Source organism: Nannobrachium achirus, assembly GCF_963921795.1.
Source record: "Nannobrachium achirus genome assembly, chromosome: 9".
NCBI lineage: Eukaryota > Metazoa > Chordata > Actinopteri > Myctophiformes > Myctophidae > Nannobrachium > Nannobrachium achirus.
In genome coordinates, this window is record NC_137818.1 from 34,516,078 (window position 1) to 34,536,993 (window position 20,916).

The 20,916-nt window shown below is 46.6% G+C and overlaps 1 protein-coding gene across 1 annotated transcript in view; it reads left to right on the top strand.

Annotated features, from left to right (window-relative positions):
• Positions 1 to 20,916, top strand: part of lgr6 (leucine-rich repeat containing G protein-coupled receptor 6) — a gene marked incomplete at both ends in the record, with an annotated part of 77,295 nt that overhangs the window by 23,580 nt on the left and 32,799 nt on the right. The window contains one exon of the mRNA XM_080732699.1: positions 10,408 to 10,479. Within this exon, the coding sequence (XP_080588825.1) occupies positions 10,408 to 10,479 (72 nt within the window). The remainder of the gene's footprint in view (positions 1 to 10,407; positions 10,480 to 20,916) is intronic.

The window sequence follows — 20,916 nt, forward strand, 5'->3', positions numbered from 1 at the left end:
CCCTTGTCGAAAACGTCCCTCGGTTTGAGAATCTGCTACAATGGGGCTAGGGGCACATTCACACCCACACCCACACAGACTTGCCTTTGATCACAGAAGGTGATAGCATACACATCGCTAGTTCTGGTGTCGGCGGGGAAGGATATGATGAATCACATATTGTAACTACGGGACTGTGTAATGCCACGCTCCAGTTGAAAGCAAAAAGAGAACAAGAAAAAAGAGAGACAGATTGAAGGAAAAAGAGAGACAGAGAGAGAGGGGGGAGGAGGGGCGGTATGGTTCAAGGCCAGGCTTAATGAATGGAAAGGTACCTCTGTTCTACATGCCTACCCCCCCCCACACACACACACACATAAGACGAGCTCATCACTATGGTAACCATATCAGCCCTTAAAAAGGAGTCAAATATCGAACACTTTTGCCTTCCACAAGCGCTCTCCGAGACACGCACTCGCGCCCAAATGTGCACGCACGCACGCACACACACACACACACACACACACACACACACACACTCTCATACTATCAGAAGAATGGAATGTCTAGTTCAGTGATTCTCAACCTTTTCAGTTTTACAGACCCTCAGTTTGATGTCGTTGCATGTCGAGCAGAAACCTCTTATCTCAATATTCTAACTTTTTGTGTTTATTTATGTTTTGTAAATTAATGTCCTTCTTGATCATACTACAGCGTTGCACAAAAGCATCCTAAGCTCAAAACGTGTGGCGTGGTGCCGCTTTTTGAGCTTGTAGATCTGCTACTTTTTGCTGTTTTTGAATTTAAATCCTGAAAAGTAACAGTTTTGGACACAGTAAGGTTTCCACCCGACTCCACAATTATGCTTATAGGCCACAAACTCTCATTTGACACCAATCATATTTCATACATTATGACCTGGTTCAATGTTGGAAATGGGTGGTTTTCCCCTTTAAGTTATAGATCCGTAAGGTTTTCATGACCATTAATCATCCACTGCAGCTGTGGACCCCCTGGAACACCCTCAAGGACTCCCTGGGGGTCCCCTGACCCCCATGGGTCAGTCAGAGTGATGAGTCAGAGCAGATTGTGTTTGAGACGTTTTGTGCATATTGTCGCTGTCGGACAGAAATCTACCTTTATGTTTTTTGTCTCGTAAATTGACAACCTATACTTGATCACACTACAGCGTCACACAAAACTTGACAAAAGTATCAAAAATAGCAGATCCACAAGCTGGAAATGTGTCACGAAGCTGCGCGCTTCGACAAAACATTCTACACAGAAAGTGTGGAGAAAAAAAAAATCTGTTAATATCTTTTCTCTTCTTTGCTGCAAACGCTCTGCCTCCGAGTTCACACACACACACACACACACACACACACACACACACACACACACACACACACACACACACACACACACACACACACACACACACACACACACACACACACACACACACACACACACACACACACACACACACACACACACACGCAACTGTGCATAAACACACAGGATGACAAGCACGCACACAAAACTCTAATTCTTCTCCAGGGGAATGAGGAAGAAGAAGAAGAAGAAGAAGAAGAGATTATACTGCCATTTTACTCTGTCCATAATACAGTACCACAGGACGTTCAGAGAGGGAGAGAGAGAGGACGAGAGGGAGAGACGAAGAGACAATAATGAAAGAGAGAAAGAACGAGAGAGAGAGAGAATGTGGGAGGGAGGAAGGGACGGATAAAAGGGACAGCAGTTAAGCGGCGGCTCAGTGCGAGCGTGCTCGCTGAGGGATGTACACGGGTTCCCCCATGTCTGCGTCCCTCAGTGGCCTAATAGATCCCACACAGATCTGAGACGGCTCGGGGGTCTTTAGGCCGTCAGTCAGCGGCACACAGAGAGATCTGAGGGGGACCAGGCGGCCCCCGGTTGGTGCCTCTGCCCGGGTGAGAGATGTGATGCGGTGTCGTCGTCCCCACCCCTCCACCACCACCCCCGGGGGGAGGGGGAGGGGGGGCTGCTGGGTCGTTCACATGACGCCACGATGGCCCGAGATAGCGCGGGATGGATGGATGGATGGATGGATGTGCTTTGGGCAATAATAGCCATTATTCTGTCTGACGAATGGTTATTATGGCCGATCTACGAGCTTGACGCTGCTGCCGTCGGGGCAGAAACCTTTTATCTCCATATCGTCACTGTCGGGCAGAAACCTCGTATCTCCAAGTTTCATATGTGTATTTTTAGAAATGAAAGCCCTACTTCATCATGCAAAAGTACACAAAAGTAGTGATGCGAGGCGTTGTGTGCTTGTAGATCGGCTATTTTCACTATCTTACATTTTTTTAAATTACTAATAAAAAGGAACCTTTTGGACATACAAGGTTTCCACCCGACAACGACAATATAAAAAAAAAATTGAGCAGTCCTCCTGGAACAGGAAATATAGAGGGTATGCGTGTTACATCATCATCATACCCGGAAGTTATGCTGGAACGCCTACTGAGTGGCAAAAAACTCTTTCTGACCTTGACAGCCCATACTGTAGTAACTGTACATCCTAACAGAAAAGTCCTATCTGATTGCAATAATCAACGTTAAACAACATTAAACTCACTTTGCAACTCACTTTGCCACTCGATTTGCCACTCACTTTATGCATGCACAATTGCACATACCCTCTATAGCTCCAACATCTGGCTTTGTCCTGTCAAAAACCAAGGGGAAAACCTGTTCAAAAATGTCCGATGCTTAAGTAAAGCACGGCTATATCAGGCCTACATATGGCCTACTGTACATCCTGGCACAAACGGCTCAAAGTTTGTTGCCCGGTCAAAAACCGGGGGGAAAAACTTGTTAAAAAAAGTCCGGGCTCAAAGTTTGTTGTACTCCAGGGTCCCATTGGCCAAGCTTAGCAGGATGCGCTGTGATTGGCTAGCGGAATACTTGATGAAATGAACTCGATAAATAGCACCGCTCACTTCACACTGTGTGTGATTTTTCCTGAATGCTCTACTTCAGTGGTTTTCAGTTCAACCCTTTTCATAACAAGTGTTATGTCAAGGTAGTCCATTATTTATTCGGCATTTGAGCCACGTACCACTATTTGATGAGATTTAGCCACTCAGACCCAAAGCTTAGGATAGTCTGTCGTCCTTGTTAGATAAGATTTTGTCCACAGTTCCAGGCTGTATTGATGTGGTACCATAGAAGAGATACTGTAACAGGCAACACGTTGATCAAAATAACAATTCTCATAAAACATTGACTAATTGTGTAGACCAAACGGAGCTTGGTGTTAAAGACGAAAGAGTTAAAGATCTATAAGGGTCCATTTGGTTACCAACTCTCCATTATTTAGCTGGGGACCACCTGGAACCCCCTCAAGGACCAGTCTGCATCTGTCTGTCTGTATGTCTGCCTGACTGTCTCTCATCCATCTAGAATATCCCAAGTTGGAAACAGACTGTACACACACACACACATACACACACGCACGCGCGTGCGCGCGCACACACCCACCCATTCCCGCTCCCGTGTGTGATGTGGTGAGAGCGTGGCCCACCACATCTGCAGCCTCACTGCAAAACAATAGGGGTGTGAAAATGAGGGACAGGCACCTCACCACACACACCGCAGCCACCCATAAATGGAACAAATATTATACCACACGCACGCATGCACGCGCACACACTTGGACGCAGATACATGAATGCAAAAGAACACACACAGGTTTGGACACAGCAACACAAATACAAAGACATTCACACACAACACACACACACACACACACACACACACACACACACACACACACACACACACACACACACACACACACACACACACACACACACACACACACACACACACACACACACCAGAAGTGCCTGTGAAAAAAAGTGCCAGAAACCTCAATTCTAATTGTGAAACTTCACTTCTCTTTTTTTCGTTACAATTTTTTTCTTTCTTCCCGGGGCCCGTTTATTTGCGCTGAAAATATCTGCACGTCACTGGGCCCGACCGAACCGGCTCCGCCGACACAATGCACATATGGTAGTCATCAATCATAATTATCATGGTTTAAAAAAGCCCACAGCTGTTATTTGATTTTAAAAACAAGCCATAAGCGCGGAGGGCCGTTCCAACGATACGTCAGGTTGTCAGCGGAGGCCTTGGCCTGCAGACCAGAGTACGTCTGCTCTGCTCTGGTCCCCGACCAGCCTGTTGGGGGAGCTGAGCCAGTGATGGAAGGAAGGAGTACACGCTAAAAGTATCACAAAATAGCAGATCGACAGTTTTCGAGCTCGTCGATCAGCTATTTTTTGCCACTTGAGCCGGTGATGGGAGAAGCACTAACAGGTTGCTGTCGGGGCAGATATTTGAACTTTTAACTGTTTTCCTCCCAACCCTGTAAATGAACGCCTTTACTCGATCATACCACAGCGTCACACAAAAGTATGAAAGCAGATCCGCAAGCTCGAAACGTGGCGAGAAGCCAGAGGATTATGAAAGTCCCACGTCTCGTTACTCCGACTAGGTGGCTACGCGTGCGGTAGGGATAGAACGATATGAACATTTCGTATCACGATTATTGTGACAAAAGAAATCGCGATTCACGATATTATCGCGATAATCAAAATCCATATGCTGGTGCGGAACATTTGCCAAATATTTTCTTTTTTTAAAAGACATTTGATATAAAGTGAAAAAAGACTGTATGAAGCACGTACTGTATATTATAAGTACCTTTTACGAATTATAGAGTTTATGTGGTACCGGATATGCAAATAAAAGGTGATTTGATCCCAGTGCATGACGGAGGACGATATCACGATAAATTAAATCTTCACGATACGATTATCGTGAGTGTTTTAGATCACGCTAAACGATAATATCGCGATCCCATCCCTAGCGTGCGGTTAGGGTTAGAGATAGGGTTAGTAATGGGGAGAGTCGGACGATCACGGCATCGGAGCGATGAGACGTCGGAAACAACGCTACGCACCCGCGATGAGTTTTCCACGCGACTGAGACAATTTTATTGACAAAAAAAAAGCAGATCTGCAGCACACGCTGCAACGCGTTGCGAACTTGTCGTCCATCGGCTATTTTCCTGAGAAAGCTTTCCCCACAATAACAGAAAACAGAAGAAAAGGACACTTAGCCCAGAGCCCTGAGGGACTCGGCTCAACCATATGGCACAGTACTCAGTGAGTACACGTACTTAGTTACTTTAAACCACTTGAGCTGCAGACAGCCTTATTTCTGCATGACTCATTATAGTGCATCTTTATTTTTAAACACTTTCTCTCTCTCTCTGTCTCCATCGTTGTGTGTTTATCCTGCCCTGAGTCAGGCTGTGTTATGGACTTCACACAACGCTTGTTTACGGTTTCCACTAATCAGCACCAGATAGCAGGACCAAAAGAACCCGTCTGTAGTACGTACAGTATGTCCGTGTCCACATGGCTCGCTGGGCGGCGTGTGTGGACGAGTGCCTGCGTTTCTTAGCACTTCAAATAGCTTTCTCTGTGACTGTTCAAAATTCCAGTAAGACTCCCTAATCGGGAGATAAGCGACCGTCAGGACGCATGTATACACAAATTGGCCTTAGCAACCTCATGGTGGCGCTAGAAGAGGGGCATGTGAGAAATCAAGGGTGGAGGTTGTGGTTTGCCAGCCAAGGAGTGTGTGTGCAAAGTTTGGCATGGATAGGGGCAACGGTGCCGGAGATAAGAGTAGGGCCAAAAGTGTGACGTGACGGACAGACGGAGGGACTGACTGACAGCCGGTGGAGGTTTTCAACTTTTCATAGTAACTATTCAAAGACTGCACAATCTTTAAAAAATAGCAGCTCTACAAGCTTGTATATCTGCTATTTTTCAATAGTTAAAGTACCCAGGGCCCAGAATTTGGTGCGACACCCCTGCTCAGACCCAAAGTGGGACCGAGCTGTCCATGGAGATTGTGATGTCAAGTGGAATCGGCTGGTTTTTCCTGTTCCCGCTACAGCCATGTGATCCCTGGCTCAGCACTTTTTCAGCTCATCTCCATGGTAACCCTGTCATCGCTTCACTTTTTTTAAAGCAAAAGCAAACTGCATTATAAACTCACTGATGGCCTGGTAGTTGTACCCATCCACACGTTTATTCCCTAGAGAGAGCTGCACAGACACAGACAGGGTGGACCATGATGTGTTCTACCTGTCACGTGGGTATACGCAGTAGGACATTCACCAAATATTCGAATATTCGAATATCAAAGTCACTATTCGACGTTGTTCGCCGGAGTCGAATATTTGCTTATTGTTTTCTCTTTAAAAAATATATAGTTTATAAAGCTTGGCTAGATAGGAAGTCATAAGAATGCCCCTGGTGGATGAATTTGTTAATGCTCTATACCAAGGGTTCTCAAACCTTTTTAGGCCATGACCCCCAAAATAAACATATTTGAACAGGGGACCCCCACCCTGACAAGCACTTGGAATTTTAGGTATTACATTTAATGTGACTCGGTTCCAAAGATAAATATTGTGAAAATAGCAGATCTACATGCTCACAACGCCTTGATACGCGAGGCGTTGTGAGCATGTAGATCGGCTATTTTCACAATGTTCGCCTCTTGCTTACTTAATATTTGACAGTTTGGCAAGTCCTGTCGAATATTCGACTATTCCAATACTTTGAGGTCGAATAATTCTAATACTAAAAATCACTATTCGTGAATGCCCTAATACGCAGTATGCTGTGAAGACATAAAAAAAAATGAGTATGCCCTCATGAACCTTTCAAAGTAGCGTATCTGATAGGCATTATGCACTGGCGTATGCACAGGCCACACGAATAGCCGCGGATCATAGATTATTGCAGTGGTTCTCAAAGTGGATTCCAGGGACTCTGTGGGTTCCTTTATGGGGGTCTAAATTGACCCTTTACAAGTATGTAACTCTGACAGGGTACACATGGAACCAAATGGATCCTAACGGGTCCATTTGGTTCCATTTGTACACTTGTCAGAGTAAAGGGGAGACAATGAAATTTGAAAGTTTGAGAAACACTGGATTATAGTATGCCCTCAAACAAAGTCTGGAACAAACCACTGGGGTGGACCGATTAAAAAACAAAAAATTTAAGAGAGTGGTTTCATGGCAGCTGCAAACGTTTCATCACGTGAAGTCCAAGTGAATGAAGGCTCCAATACGTTTAACGTCAGTCTGTTGGCATATCGTCTCTGATGGGAAACCTCATACTGTACGTCCAAAATTGTGACTTTGCAGGATTCAAATCCGAAGGTAGCAAAAGTAGCAGATCCACAACCTCAAAACACGTTTGGAGCCTGTGCATCTGCTACTTTGGATGCTTTTGTGTGACGCTGTAGTTAGGGCCTCTATTTACAAACAAACTCAATAGGTTAAAACAGGGGTGTTCAACAGGGGGTCCGGGACCCCTAAGGGGTCCTCAGAGTTACTACAGGGAGTCCTCCAAATCTTCCAGTCCTTTTGATATTAACTTGTACCCTAGTGTCCATATTCTGATAACTGTAGCCAAAAATAGCAGATCTACAAGGCTCAAGTGGTTAAATATCTGAAAACACAAATTGAAAAATCCACTGATGATTGTGCTGTCAAACGATGAAACCATATGGAATCTATGACAAGCTTGTGGGGGTCCCTGCTTCCTCTCTCGCACTCAACTAAGGGTCCTTGGCCTGAAAACTGTGAAGACCCCTGGGTTAAAATATGGAGATGGGATGTTTCTGCTCAACAGCGACAATGGGCACATAATGATAAAAAAAAACTACTCTCTCACAAGTCTTGTGCTAATACAATGGTTCTCAACCTTTTCAGGCCACGACCCCAAAATAATCATATTTGAACTGGGGACCCCTCACCCAGCACAAGCATTTGGAATTGTAGGAGTTGCCATAGTTTGACTCGATCTATTCCACTGTGAAAATAGACGATCTACATGATCTACAGCATGTAGAGCATGCTATTTTCACAATTTCGGTACTAAAAAGGTCTTCAAAGTCCTTACATTGTCACTTTAGAAATGTGCAGATACCCTGTATTATACACTTATACTGTATGTTGGTCTGTTTACTGTGTTAACATTTAGCAAAACATCTGGGTCCCGAGTCGACCCACAGGTTGAGAACCACTGTAATAGAGCACATCTCCTGGACGTGGGCTGACAGACCTGACAGGCTCTCCCACTGTGTGCTCCCTCCCGGGGTGCGGGAGTAAGAAGACAGGGAGGAGAGGAGAGGAGGCACACGGGCAGACAAGGAACCTCCTCCCTGTCTTCCCCCGGAAAGGGTTTCCCTGTGTGTAAAAGCACTGACAGTTGGACACCACCCAAGCCCCCCCACCCTGCTCGTTATAACAGTGTGTCTCAGGCACGTGCGCATATAGACATGAAAGGGGGCTTGAGCCCCTTCCCTTTTAACAGTCTGTAAAAAGTGCCCTCTCCAGACCATGAATGCCATTTTCACTATGGTGAAAGAAATGCAAACGCCCCCTCTTTCCATGCCATACCTGAAGGCAGCATTCAAGAGAATTGCCTTGTCCAAACTCTCCTGAACATGAATGCAGCATCTTATGTTACAAAGAATTGCCCTCACTGTGTAGAAATCCATGCTGTACGCCACATCTCCAGTATTGCCTTTTTTATGCTTAGTTTTGTGTGGTATATCAAGTACTGAAAATAGCCGACCTCCACCTCTGGAGGTCTGCTATTTTCAATATTTTCACCAAAAGGCCCTTTAGAAATGTCAGCCCCTGCCTCTCAAACATTCTCTGCACGTCCCTGGTGTGTCCTTGTGTACTCCCCCCGTACGGCTGGAGCCGCGCGCTCCCCACAGCGCTGCCTAAACATGACATGTTCCCTCGTCTTCCACCATCATGGTTTCCTGGGTTTGTGTGGAATCGAGGTTCTTGTCATGTATAAGTGTTTCTTTTTCCAAATTACCCCCCATCAAAGCAGGGGGCTCTTTATAGTCTAGAGTGTAGATAAGTGTCTGACGGGGGAACAGAGCCATCCATCCAGAGCCCTCCGCTCAGCCAGGCTGGCTCGACAAACAAACAGCCAGTGTGTCAAAACTCCCGACTGAGAAGGGCTTCTGAGACCACAGTTTACACTCGCTAGCCCGGTGGTCTGGCTTTATGAGCAATGGTTAGTGTCATTGACACACACACACACACACACACACACACACACACACACACACACACACGCACACACACACACACACTTAGACAACAAACACACATACTCACGCATGCAGATCATGCTCTCACAGGCGTACGCATACGATGAGTATAATATACATACGGAACCATTTGCGCACACATTTGTGAGCACGCACACACGAACGAACGCACACACGCACGCACGCACACACACACACACACACACACACACACACACACACGCACATGCACACACACGCACACGCACACACAGAAAACCTTAGCCCTTTAAGATGAAATCTTGGATGGCGAAGGCTTTGAAAGTAAAGACGGGGATGAGGTAACACCTCCTCGCTTTCATTCTGTTTATCAAAGAGTTGACCTTACATGACTGGGGCCATGAGGTCAGATATGTTTTCTTCAAGGCTGACACATATTACAAACGTTAAAAGGCAGAGTGCGTGTGTGTGTGTGTGTGCATGTACGCGCGCATGTGTGTCTATCTGTCCATGCCAGTGTGTGTGTGTGGTGCATCCTGCACCTCTCCCTATGACCGCAGCAGCCCAGCTGTGTCAACACTCAAGCCCTCCACACACCCTCTCATGTCAGAGTCTGTGCCAGAGAGGCAGAAAGAAATGGAGTGTGTCTATGTTATAGCCCTGAACAAAGAGCAAAGTAGATGGTCCCCTGAGAAACCTGAGAGAGAGAGAGAGAGAGAGAGAGAGAGAGAGAGAGAGAATGATTGTGAGACAGAGAGAGAGAAAAAGTCAGAGAGAGACAGATATGGAGAGGAGAGATTGGAGGTCAGATCTGAGTGAAGGTAGGGGAGACACATCTGGAAAAGAGAAGGAATCAGTGGGATGAGGAGGAAATTACAGCTGCCCAACAATGATTCATTGGGGAAAATTCTATTCTCTGTCTCCCGTTCCATTCTCCCCTCCACCTCTCTTCCCCAGCCTCCAGTTCTTATATATACCTAAGCCCCCCCCCCCCTCCCCCCCAAAAACCCCTTCCGTACTCCCTATTCGTGTTGACTGGTCACCCCACGAGAAAAATGATTTCTAATCAGATGTAATATCACTTGTTTCGGGGAAGCTTCAAAGACCACGCTCTTTTCTTTTCAACATTTATACACTGATTGATGTTCTAACGCTGATGTTCTTCCCACCCTCTCTCTCTCCCTCCCTCTCTCTCTCCCTCCCTCCCTCTCTCTCTCTTTGCCTCTCCAGCGATTTGAGCATGAACAACATCAGTGAGCTCCAGCCCAGAGCCTTCCACAGGCTGCACCTGCTCTCGGAGCTGTGAGTATTGAATCTTTCAACTCACACTCAATTTATGAACGCCCAGCAACCCGCTCTGCTCTCATGCATGACAAGAGGCAGTCAATCTCTGCACCGACGAATATCTGTTAGGCCGCGGTGGCGGGGATTGATGGCCTCTATAGCTGCCCTGCCTCTGATCTCTCCTCCTCCTCCTCCTCCTCCGAGAAAGGTCCTCTCGCAAAACAGTATAATGTGCGGAGGCGATCCAGGGATGGCTTGCGAAGAAGGAAGGAGGAGGGCGGAGCGGAGGAACCCGATATTCACACAGAGATGTTGGATATGAGGGTCCTCGGTGTGCGCATAAAGAGGCAGGTCCCTCTGCTCCGAGGCCAACACCGCCGGAGCTCTGCTCGCCTCCCCTGGACATTGTTTCAAACTGGACGGCTCTGCAGGAGCCACGCTAAACACACACACACACACACACGGCCCTGGCCAAGACCAACACACACACAAGCTATATAGGAGAACCTGAGGACAGGGGCTGGGGAACGTCAGGGAGGCAAAAAGATTGATACGACGCTCGTTTTTTGAGCAGCAAGGGGGGCCGGTCGGGCCTGATGCTTCTCAGAGCAACAGATGCATCAAACGAAAACGTCAAAACCCGGGGATAAACTGGAGCTCCGTAACTTCTAGTGGAGTTACAGGCTTATCTAATACATCAGCTATAGCTGTTCATCACCAGGGGCTGACCTGACCTGCTCTTTTATGGATTGGACACTCACCAGAAAACGTCTGGGGTTTGGAGAAAAAAAAGAAGGGGGGGCCCGCCCCCGCCCCGCATCGACACTCCCTGAGGATGCGTGTTGCCGTTTGTGTATGTGCGTGCATGCGTGAGACGACTGTGGATGTGTATGTACGCAGTCACATGTGTACATGTCAGCCAGCACCTCTTCATTTACTACTAAAGTCAGGCAGTCGGCCATAAAGCGTGTGTGTATGTGTGTGTGCAAGTGCGTAAGCGCGTGTGCATATTTGTGAGCGTGTGTGTGTGTGTGTGTGTGTGTGTGTGTGTGTGTGTGTGCCTGCCCGACTCCTACACACTGGTGTGTGTTTGATCAGCCCTTGTTTCTTTTGCTAATGCTCACAGCTGCAGCCTGTGAGGCATGAGCTAATGGTGATGAAAGTAAAATGCAGGGCTGGATAACAGAACGGTTGATTTTGAGTCACAGTCAAACTGGAGCTGACCTCGTGTCACGAAGAGTGGTGCCATGACTCTTGATCGCCACAAGTTAAGACTCATGAGGAATGAAATTACTCGATATCTTTGGCTTGGACAACTAGGTTGTATTTTGAGTTTAATAACTTATTTATTTATCTACATTGCAGCTGCAGTAGGAAGCCTATGAAATAGTAAGTAGTAAATAAGCCTTGGCGAGCCATGAGGCCCATAGGGCAGCTAGGAGCCTATCTTCTGTAGCGTGAGGCAGCTTGATGTACAAAAAGTACACACCCTGGACATGGCGCTAGTATGTCACAGGGACTTACCCACAATCCAACCCTTGATGCTGAGTGCCCATTTTTCAGGGTCTTTGGTATGACCTGGCAGGGGACCTCCAGGTCATACCAATGCCTACTGAACTGTATTTTGAGTTAAATAACCTACTTATTTATCTGCATTTCAGTTGCAGTAGGAGGCCATTGACATAGCTCATGGTTTAATGGCAGTCAAGCCACTCAGCAGATACTAGCATTAACACTTTTTCGTCGGAGTCCCTCAGGGCTCTATGCTACAGGGTTAGGGTCTTTTCTGTTGCGACGTGTTGTAAGCTTGTCGATGGGCTATTTCCTGCGAAAGCTTTCCCCACAATACGGATGCTGGGGTTTGAGTGGTTAACTCTGGCGTCACCATATTGGGCATGTCGTTATTGCCAATAATTCTCAAAAGCAGCTTAGGGCTGTGTGCTTAATTCATAGTCATCGTATGCCGGTGTATAGTGCAACGCAAATAGCAGACCTACAAGCTCACAACGCATGTTATGAGCTTGTAGATCTGCGTCATTGGCCATATGACGTGGTTAAATACAAGCGTATACCATATATGCATTTGGAGGTGTGACTTGGACCAGGCTTGCGTTTTATTTTTGTGATCAACGAGAGACAGTCCACTCTCTAGTCTGGCTCCAGCACCCCAGAAGTTTATAGCCCCACCGATCTCTGTCTTTCTGCATCTCCCTGGCGTCCAACATCTTTATGGACAGGTTCAATTTCTTTGTAACTCATCCAAGGAGGATGTTCCTGCTATAAAGCTGTACGTTTTTTATGGCCTGCTGATCGTTTCTGGAGACACGCTGAGAGGACAAATGATGTTCCAAGGCAAAGGGGGGAAAAAAACAGGCACCGATCTCCCCTTTATCAAGAAGGTTTAGAATGAAGTGGGGAGCATGCCATGGTAAATGCATCATAATCACTTGAAAAACGTATAGAGCTGGGGTGTTCAACAGGGGGTCCGGGACCCCTAGGGGGTCCCCAGAGTTACTACAGGGGGTCCTCCAAATCTTTGTGTGATAGAAATCTCTCTCTCAACTAAGGGGTCCCTGGCCTGAAAAAGTTGAAGACCCCTGGTATAGAGGTTTAGGAAAATAAACCAAAGGCTCTAAAGGCAAACATGCATGTTTGAGATAGAGAGAGAGAGAGAGAGAGTTTGATGTGGGTCTACACACTCTACAGTGCTGGTTGGTAGCACCGAGAAAAAGCAAGGGCCAGGCAAGTTGTAACTGGCAGTGAGTGATCAAGTGTTTGATGTTAGGTTCTACCTGTCTGCCTCCCTCCTTCTCTCTCCACTCACCTTCCCTCTCAATTCTCTAACCCCCCCCCCCCCCACCACCACCACCTCTCGTTTCTCCAGGCTACGTCAAGCAAGACTCGCTTCCTTTGATCGCTTTGTCCATTTATTTCCCCTCTTCCACACTCATACGCACCCAAATAGCATTTGGGGGTACAGCAATTACTGCAATTTGCAGGATTTCTCCTTTCGCGTGCATGAGACAGGGCAGTGCATTCACACGACCAACGTGCAGAGAGCAGTTTCATCAAGCGTTGCACACTCCCCCTGTTTATGCAAGGCAAGGGATAGCGGAAGCGGAGGGGTCCTTCTCTATCACCCTGAAGCAGTTCATGTCTCAATAATGACTGGCTTCCCGTCGATTATCGGCATGAACAAGTAGCACTGCTAGTCATCATCCATTTCTCTCATCTCTTTCTTTAGCCTCAAATTCAACAGCTTCAGCGTGCAGGGCGTTTAATGCCTTTGAACTTCAAACAAGGCGATTGAATTAACTCTTAAAGGCAGGTACCAAATCTCAGCAGGCTAAACTACCCTCCCTTTGATATACATGCAACAGGCATTAACACTGATAATTGATAATAAGACGTAAGTGTTCCTCACCCCTCTCCTCCAGCTCTCCGTTTCCCTCTACATTTACACCACTCTCCCTCTCTCTTTCTCTCTTTCCTTCTCATCCCATTGATCTCAGATCCCTCTCATTAAGTCTCCATTTACGGGCTTTGATCAGCGCGGGCCGACTCTAAACACAAATACGCGCAAACCCCGGCAAAGCCACTGTCAGTCAGACAGCGGGGAGACACTGTGCAGAGAGGGTGAAAGGGAGAGGGGAGGAGAAACGGGTGGTGGAGGCGGGGGTCGAGGTAGACAAGGTGTCTGTTGATTAATGAGAGGGCAGTAATGCAATGCCCGGTGCTCAGGTAGAGCCTGTTCGCCTGCCTACTTATCTCATCTGAAATATCAAAGACTCCCGAAAACTCACTCCGATATCAAAGATGTACCGTATACTGTCTATTACTGGTCTCGAGCCTTGTAGCTTGGAACTGAGCAAACGCCAAAGGGGCGTGGTTGCTTGTCACCCTATCACCCGGCCTATCCCCCCCTGAGCCCTTCCTGCAATAACACGTTTTTTACAAGGCGTCAGTGCTTTTCCACCATATCATCAATATCAAAGTGTCCACGTCCTCCTCGTACCTCCGGAGCTCATGTTAAAAAAGAAACAAAAAAACGTCTGTCTGCCCGCCCTCTGGCGTTCCCTTCACCGGCTCGCAACATCCCGGAAGGTTATCTCATCATTATCCCCGCAGCCATCACTCAGCCCATAAACACCAGAGTCGCAGTTCAAGGGACCTTCAGACGTGACCTAGCGAGGAGGCACGCACATCTCACTCCATCTTTCAAAGGTTTATATGTAGCCGCGCCGCGTCTGCCCCCCTCGTTTGATGCGCGTCAGCTGGAGCTTAACTTCGGCTTACGTAAAAGTGCAACGGGCCGAGGGGTCAAGTTCTCGTGGTTGAACGGGGGAGGGTTGGGAGGGCCTTATCGTCCACAACAATATCCTCCACGTCTGGAATATGCATGCTGAGATAAGAGCTTCGGTTACAGGGACGTGCTGGCCATTGGGAAAAGCGGGACAACTCCCGAACGTCCGGTTCATTCCCGGCCAGTCCAGGCCGGCCATTAGGAAGGAAATTAAAATAAAATGTCGGCCTTCGTTCCATTTTGGGGGCTGGGCAGCCAACCAAGTAAATCGTCACTGTCGGGCAGAAACCTCATATCTCCAAGTTTCAAATTTATAATTTTTTTCGCAAAGCAAAGCACTGCTTCATCATAAAAGGCCATTGCACAAAAGTAGTGAAAACAGCAGATCTAAAAGCACACAACGCCTCGCGATGCAGTGTGCTTGTAGATCGGCTGTTTTCACTAGTTTAAATCATTTTTAAAATGGTTTTGGACATACAAGGTTTCCACCCGACAATGACGAAATATAACTCCTGTAATTGGCCCACTTGTCATGATCTGAAATGGCAAATCTTTGAGTAGCAGCAGCGCTATAGAGAGAGATCTCTCTCTATAGCGTGCAATGAGGGCCTCTACAACTCTTTTTCCCGGGCTGAATCAGGGGCCCAGCATGTCCCTGGTAGAGAACTATCTGGCACTCTCTGACACAGAATAAGCCGGGGCAGGACGGGATAGAAAGAGGATACACAGAGGTGAGCCTGAAGCCTGCAGCGCTATAACCCCCGCTCCTCTTCCTCTCCTTTCGCGATAAGATTGTCTGCTGATATGCTGATATGGGCCCAAGCCGATGACGCAATAGGTGAGGGTTTTAGCGGGTCACATGCATTATTGGCTGTCCTGGTACGCCAGGTGCACAGCACAGCTGGAACTGTCTGGACCCATTAAGGAATGATGCTGTTGCATACCGCCTGCTGCCAGCATTTCATTTCCTTTCTCTTGGTCTCTCCATCTGTATGTGAGCATCTCTAGAACCCCCCCCCCCCCCACCCCTCCGCCTCCTTCTCCCCATCTCTCTCTCTCTTACACACACACACACACACACACACACACACACACACACACACACACACACACACACACACACACACACACACACACACACACACACACACACACACACACCTTTGAGGATGTCTATATATTACTCCAGTAATTTAAAAGGTTAACACCAGGTTAAGTAGTTGACCTTTGGGGAGGACCTCTGAGAGGGGACTAGTGGGTTAGCATTTCTATTGATGGACTGAGGGGGTGACAGGGGTTGCACGTGCGCAAGCACACACACAAATGCACGTGCGCGCGCGCACACACGCGCGCGCAAGCATGCACACATATGCGTGCGCGCAAGCAAGCAAGCACGGACGCACACCCACACACACACACACGATAAATCCCCTCCGTCTGATAAGACCCCTGTTTCTTCCAGTCTTCTTTCATCATAGGCCTAATCAGCGGTAGCAGGACCAACACACATCAACTGCCCTGGCCCTCCTCCTCCTCCTACAGTGCCTACCTACCTACCACCATAACCCTGTATCTCTCTACCCGAGATGCTATCCCCCCGCAAAACGTGGCGTTCCTCTAGCTTCTCTCCCCCCTACTAGCCTCTCTTTGTTTATTAGTTCAGGGCAATGGGACATGGTGATACATGGAGTAATCAGCACAGCTGACATGCTTCACTAAAGCCCTCATTCTCCACGGAGGCCGAGGTGGCCTCACCTCCGTTACCGACACCACGCCCGTCTATCCGGCTCCGGTTCCTGCCTGCTTCCCCCGGCCCACGGCACGCTTTTAAAAAAACTAAAAGTGGCCCTCTCTGTTATTTCTTTCACCACGCGTCAAGTCAATAAGATCCCGAGTTATGTCGGGAGTTTGTCATTTTATATTTAGACCCCGAGAGGTCCCCCCAGCGGGGCGATTTTTTAACCGTCCTCCCGAGTCATTTTAGGAAGCGTTTTTCTTTTTTTTTTCTTTTTTTTAGTTTATACCATTTAGAACGGGTACATATTATTGTGTATCATTATTTTATGCTTTAACTATTGAAAAATAGCAGATATACAAGCTCACAGCGTGGCACCGAGTGCCGCGCTGCAAGCTTGTAGATCTGCTATTTTTGAAAAATCTTGAAAATTCGAATTTTTACCCGATTCTATAAGTGTCTTTTGAATCCTAAGGTTTTTTGAAAAACCTATGTTTCTATGTCAGCAATCTGGCCAGCCATCGTCAAAGAAAAGGTCCTTTACACTTAACTGGAGCTCAGTTAGTCTGTTCCCGAGTAATGTCGGGAGTTTGTCATTTTATATTTAGACCCCGAGAGATCCCCAGCGGGGCGATTTTTTAACCGTCCTCCCGAGTCAATTTAGGAAGCGTTTTTTTTTTTTTTTTTTGGGAACCGCTGCTTGTCAAGAGTGTAGGCGCCGTTCACGGGAATGAGATTGATGTGGAAAGACTCGCGGAGGTTGAGTGTGGAACATTCACTCATACAGTATGTACACACACATTCACACACACACGCGCGAGTGCACATAAATACACAGAGACACTGATATCATGGAAATATTGGGTCAGTGGCAACTGTTGGTTGTTCTACCGATGCCTATCAAGGACGTCTGAACGTTTTTCTTTCCTCCTTTTTAATGTTTTTTCTCTCCTCAACGCGCTCTCACTCCATCTTCGCTCTCGACATAATTATCCTTTTGACAAACAAAGCCCGCAAGATACATGATTCTCGCTGCCGATGCTGTTTTGGCTCTAATGGTGCAACTAATAGAGACAGGATGGTTGGCAGTGGGATATGCAGATTGTACCGTGGGCCTTAACTACACTGTTTGTTTTCTAAAACTCTAAAATGATTGGCCCTTTATATTTCCCCCCGCAGAAAGAGGCATTTATTTTTCTTTAGCAGCTACCTGTATCTATTTTTCCGTCCCGTATAGCATCTGTAACTAATCATTGGATTTGAATTTTTTAAAAAGAAGGCACTTGAGGGTCTTTGCAGGAATGGAGGCTTAGATCTATTTTACTGGTGTCAGGACCTCAGCAAGGCCTATTGAAACTGTTACCTCTGGAAAAGTAGCTTTTGAAACGGTCCCCAGCGCCTGGCTATGCGCAATATAGCGGAAACTGAATTTGTATTGAAGTAGCAGGCATATCATCCTCGGAGGGGCAACAAATGGGCTTTATGCAGCCCTGCTTATGAGTGAAAGTCGGAGGCATCTTTGAAACAGTTTAGGCCTTATCACATATGCTCAGATCCCGCAAAACACCAAATCTTCTAAGCTCTCTCGTTATTTTGGAGTTAGAGAAACGATAAATACAGGGATTTGAGGGGCCAAAGTACGGCAGTCAATGCAGAGCAATTCCTGAGTCATCTGTGTCTTCCATCTTCTGTGAAATCTATATTGAGACATCATGTGGTGTGCAGTCAACGTCTGTTTGACTGCGTTTTGACTGTGGTTTGAGAACCATGACTAAATGGCCTCACAATGGCTTGGATGAAGATCAAATCAGTTTATACTCCACTCTACGTATGTGTGTGTGCGCATGTTTCTATATACGAGCTTGCTGCGAGATAGATACAAGTCTCCATAAGGCTTCTAAACGGGTCTGTAGTAGTGTGAGATTTGGCAGGCGCGGCTGGGGTTGAGTGGTCCACCACCGCACACAGCAATAAGAGTGAGACATGTTGACATGAGTATCGGATGTCAGCGGCAGCCCCGTTGGGAGCCCATAGTCCTTGGCCATCTGGGTGATAGTGGGTTGGCAAGCCCAGAAGGCCCTTTTATAAAGATATGCTGGCAGCCTGGCACTGATGTAAGCGCTCAGCATGAGGTAGGCTGCTTGACACGCGGCTGACGTGCCAGACGCGTGTCACCTGGGATCCTGCACTTATGCTTAGTTGTGTGGCGGGCGTCGCACATTGTAGAGCTTGTAGATCCGCTATTTTCGGTGCGTGGCACAGGCATGGAAAAAGGGTACGTTTAAAACCAGGGCTGTAGAAGACTAGTGTGCTATACAAAGTAATCGTTTCCAAACTTTTACATTTCAAGGTCTTCCCTGAACACCTGAAAGTATTCAAATGGAACCAAATGGACCCAAATCAATGGGTCCATTTGGTAGAGAGTCCCTGGAATACACTTTGGAATCTTTTCCACCAGTATTGAACCGGTTTTGTTATTTTTTCCAGACTCATTTTGAACCAGCTGAGTTTTCCACTGACAATGGATTGGTTCGGAACCCTAAAAGTTGGTTCAGAACTGGAACCAAAGATGACTTTGCCCTGAACTGGGAACCAAAGTGGGTGTGTCACTATTCTACATGTTTGGAAGATGCAGATGTGATATAATGTGGTGTGCAGTCAACGTCATACCCATATTTTTCTCACATGCCCCAAAATACAAACTTTCTGGTCAAGAGTCACACAAATAATAGAACAAATATTTGGGAGAGCTTTAAATTTACAAAACCATAATATACTCCTGGGAACACGTCCCAAAAGCCTGCAGAGCAGAGATCTATATCTCTTTTGGATTATGAGAATTACAGCACTCAAACAAATATCAAGGGGCTGGAAAAGTTTGGAACCTCCCAGGGTGGATAAATGGTTGGAAAAAATGGAGGACATGTACTCTATGGAGAAGGTGACATACCACTAAGGGTCATGGCATGTGACGATATGTATGTGAATGAGCAGTGACAATGAAATTATTATTTAATGTGTTGCATGCCGGCGGACTCAATAAAGTATAAAAAAAAGATGTGATATAAAAAAAGGCAAAAAGCCAGAACCCATTTAGGCCTAACCTATAGTTAGGCCCAAATCAGAAATGAGCCTACAAAAACAAATATGTTGATACATACTGTACATCAGGGGTCAGCAACCTTTTTGAAATGAAGTGCCACGTTTTTATTTTCTAGAGTGTCGGTGTGCCATGTAAACATACGGTACATTTTAATGACAAATATTTTGTCATATTTTGATTGGCAGGACATTGTTATAAGGATCATTAGACCCAGAGCAATAATCCATCTCCCGATTCTCTCCCCAGTCAGAGTTCAGAGTTTTAATGAATGTAGTACTATCTGCAAGATGTAATTTGCTATAAATTAGCTAACTTCATTTAATTGACCACATTTACATTTTTTAATGACAAATATGTTGACATATTTTGATTGGCAGGACATTGTTCTAAGGATCATTAGACCCAGAGCAATAAACCACCTATCTCCCTGACTCCCTCCCCAGTCAGAGTTCAGAGTTTTAATGAATGTAGAATTTTGTGCAAGATGTAATTAGCTATTCATTAGCTAACTTCATTTAATTGACCACATTCAAAAAAAGTTTTGTTTTTAAAAATAAAAATCCTCTCTCTCACTCTTCTGCCAGTGTCCCGGCGACCACCCTCCCCTGTGCCAATGTTGGCACCCGTGCCTAAGGTTGCCTACCCCTGCTGTACATGTACTGTAAGCCCCTCCCATACACAAAAATGTGTACCCGGCCTGAATGGGTTAAAGAAAAGTGAGACTGCAACTGCCATTGACGACTGAATTTCTCCCGTTAAATGGACACTTTGAAATGCCAGGCCTGGAATCGAACCTGGGGCAAGTGGGTTCTGCTTTGAACTGGTGGAAAACGCAAGCCGGTTCCGTGCCCGGACTCCGCGAGAGCCCCAAGGTTCCAAGAATCTAGAATGGAACCAGTTCTAGAACCAAAGTTATTTTGGTGGAAAAGAGGGCCTTGGAGAACCACTCCTACACAGCAGGGGTCTTCAACAGGGGGACCGGGGCCCCTAGGTGGTCCTCAGAGTTACTGCAGGGGGGCCACCAAATTGTGATAGGATAATTATTGATGAACAAATGAACCCTCACATCCCTACACTCTGAGGAGAACTGCAGACAAAAATAGCAGATCTACAGTGTCAAACAAGTCTATGAATCCATCTATGAAATCGATGAGAATCTCCATCACAACATTTATACAATATGTAGAGGGGGGTCCGTGCTTCATCTCGCTCTCTGCTAAGGGGTCCTTGGCCTGAAAATGTTGAAGACCCCTGCTACACAGGGATATGAGTGAGCTGATTTCCACGGTGTGTAGGTGTGGACTATGAGTGAGT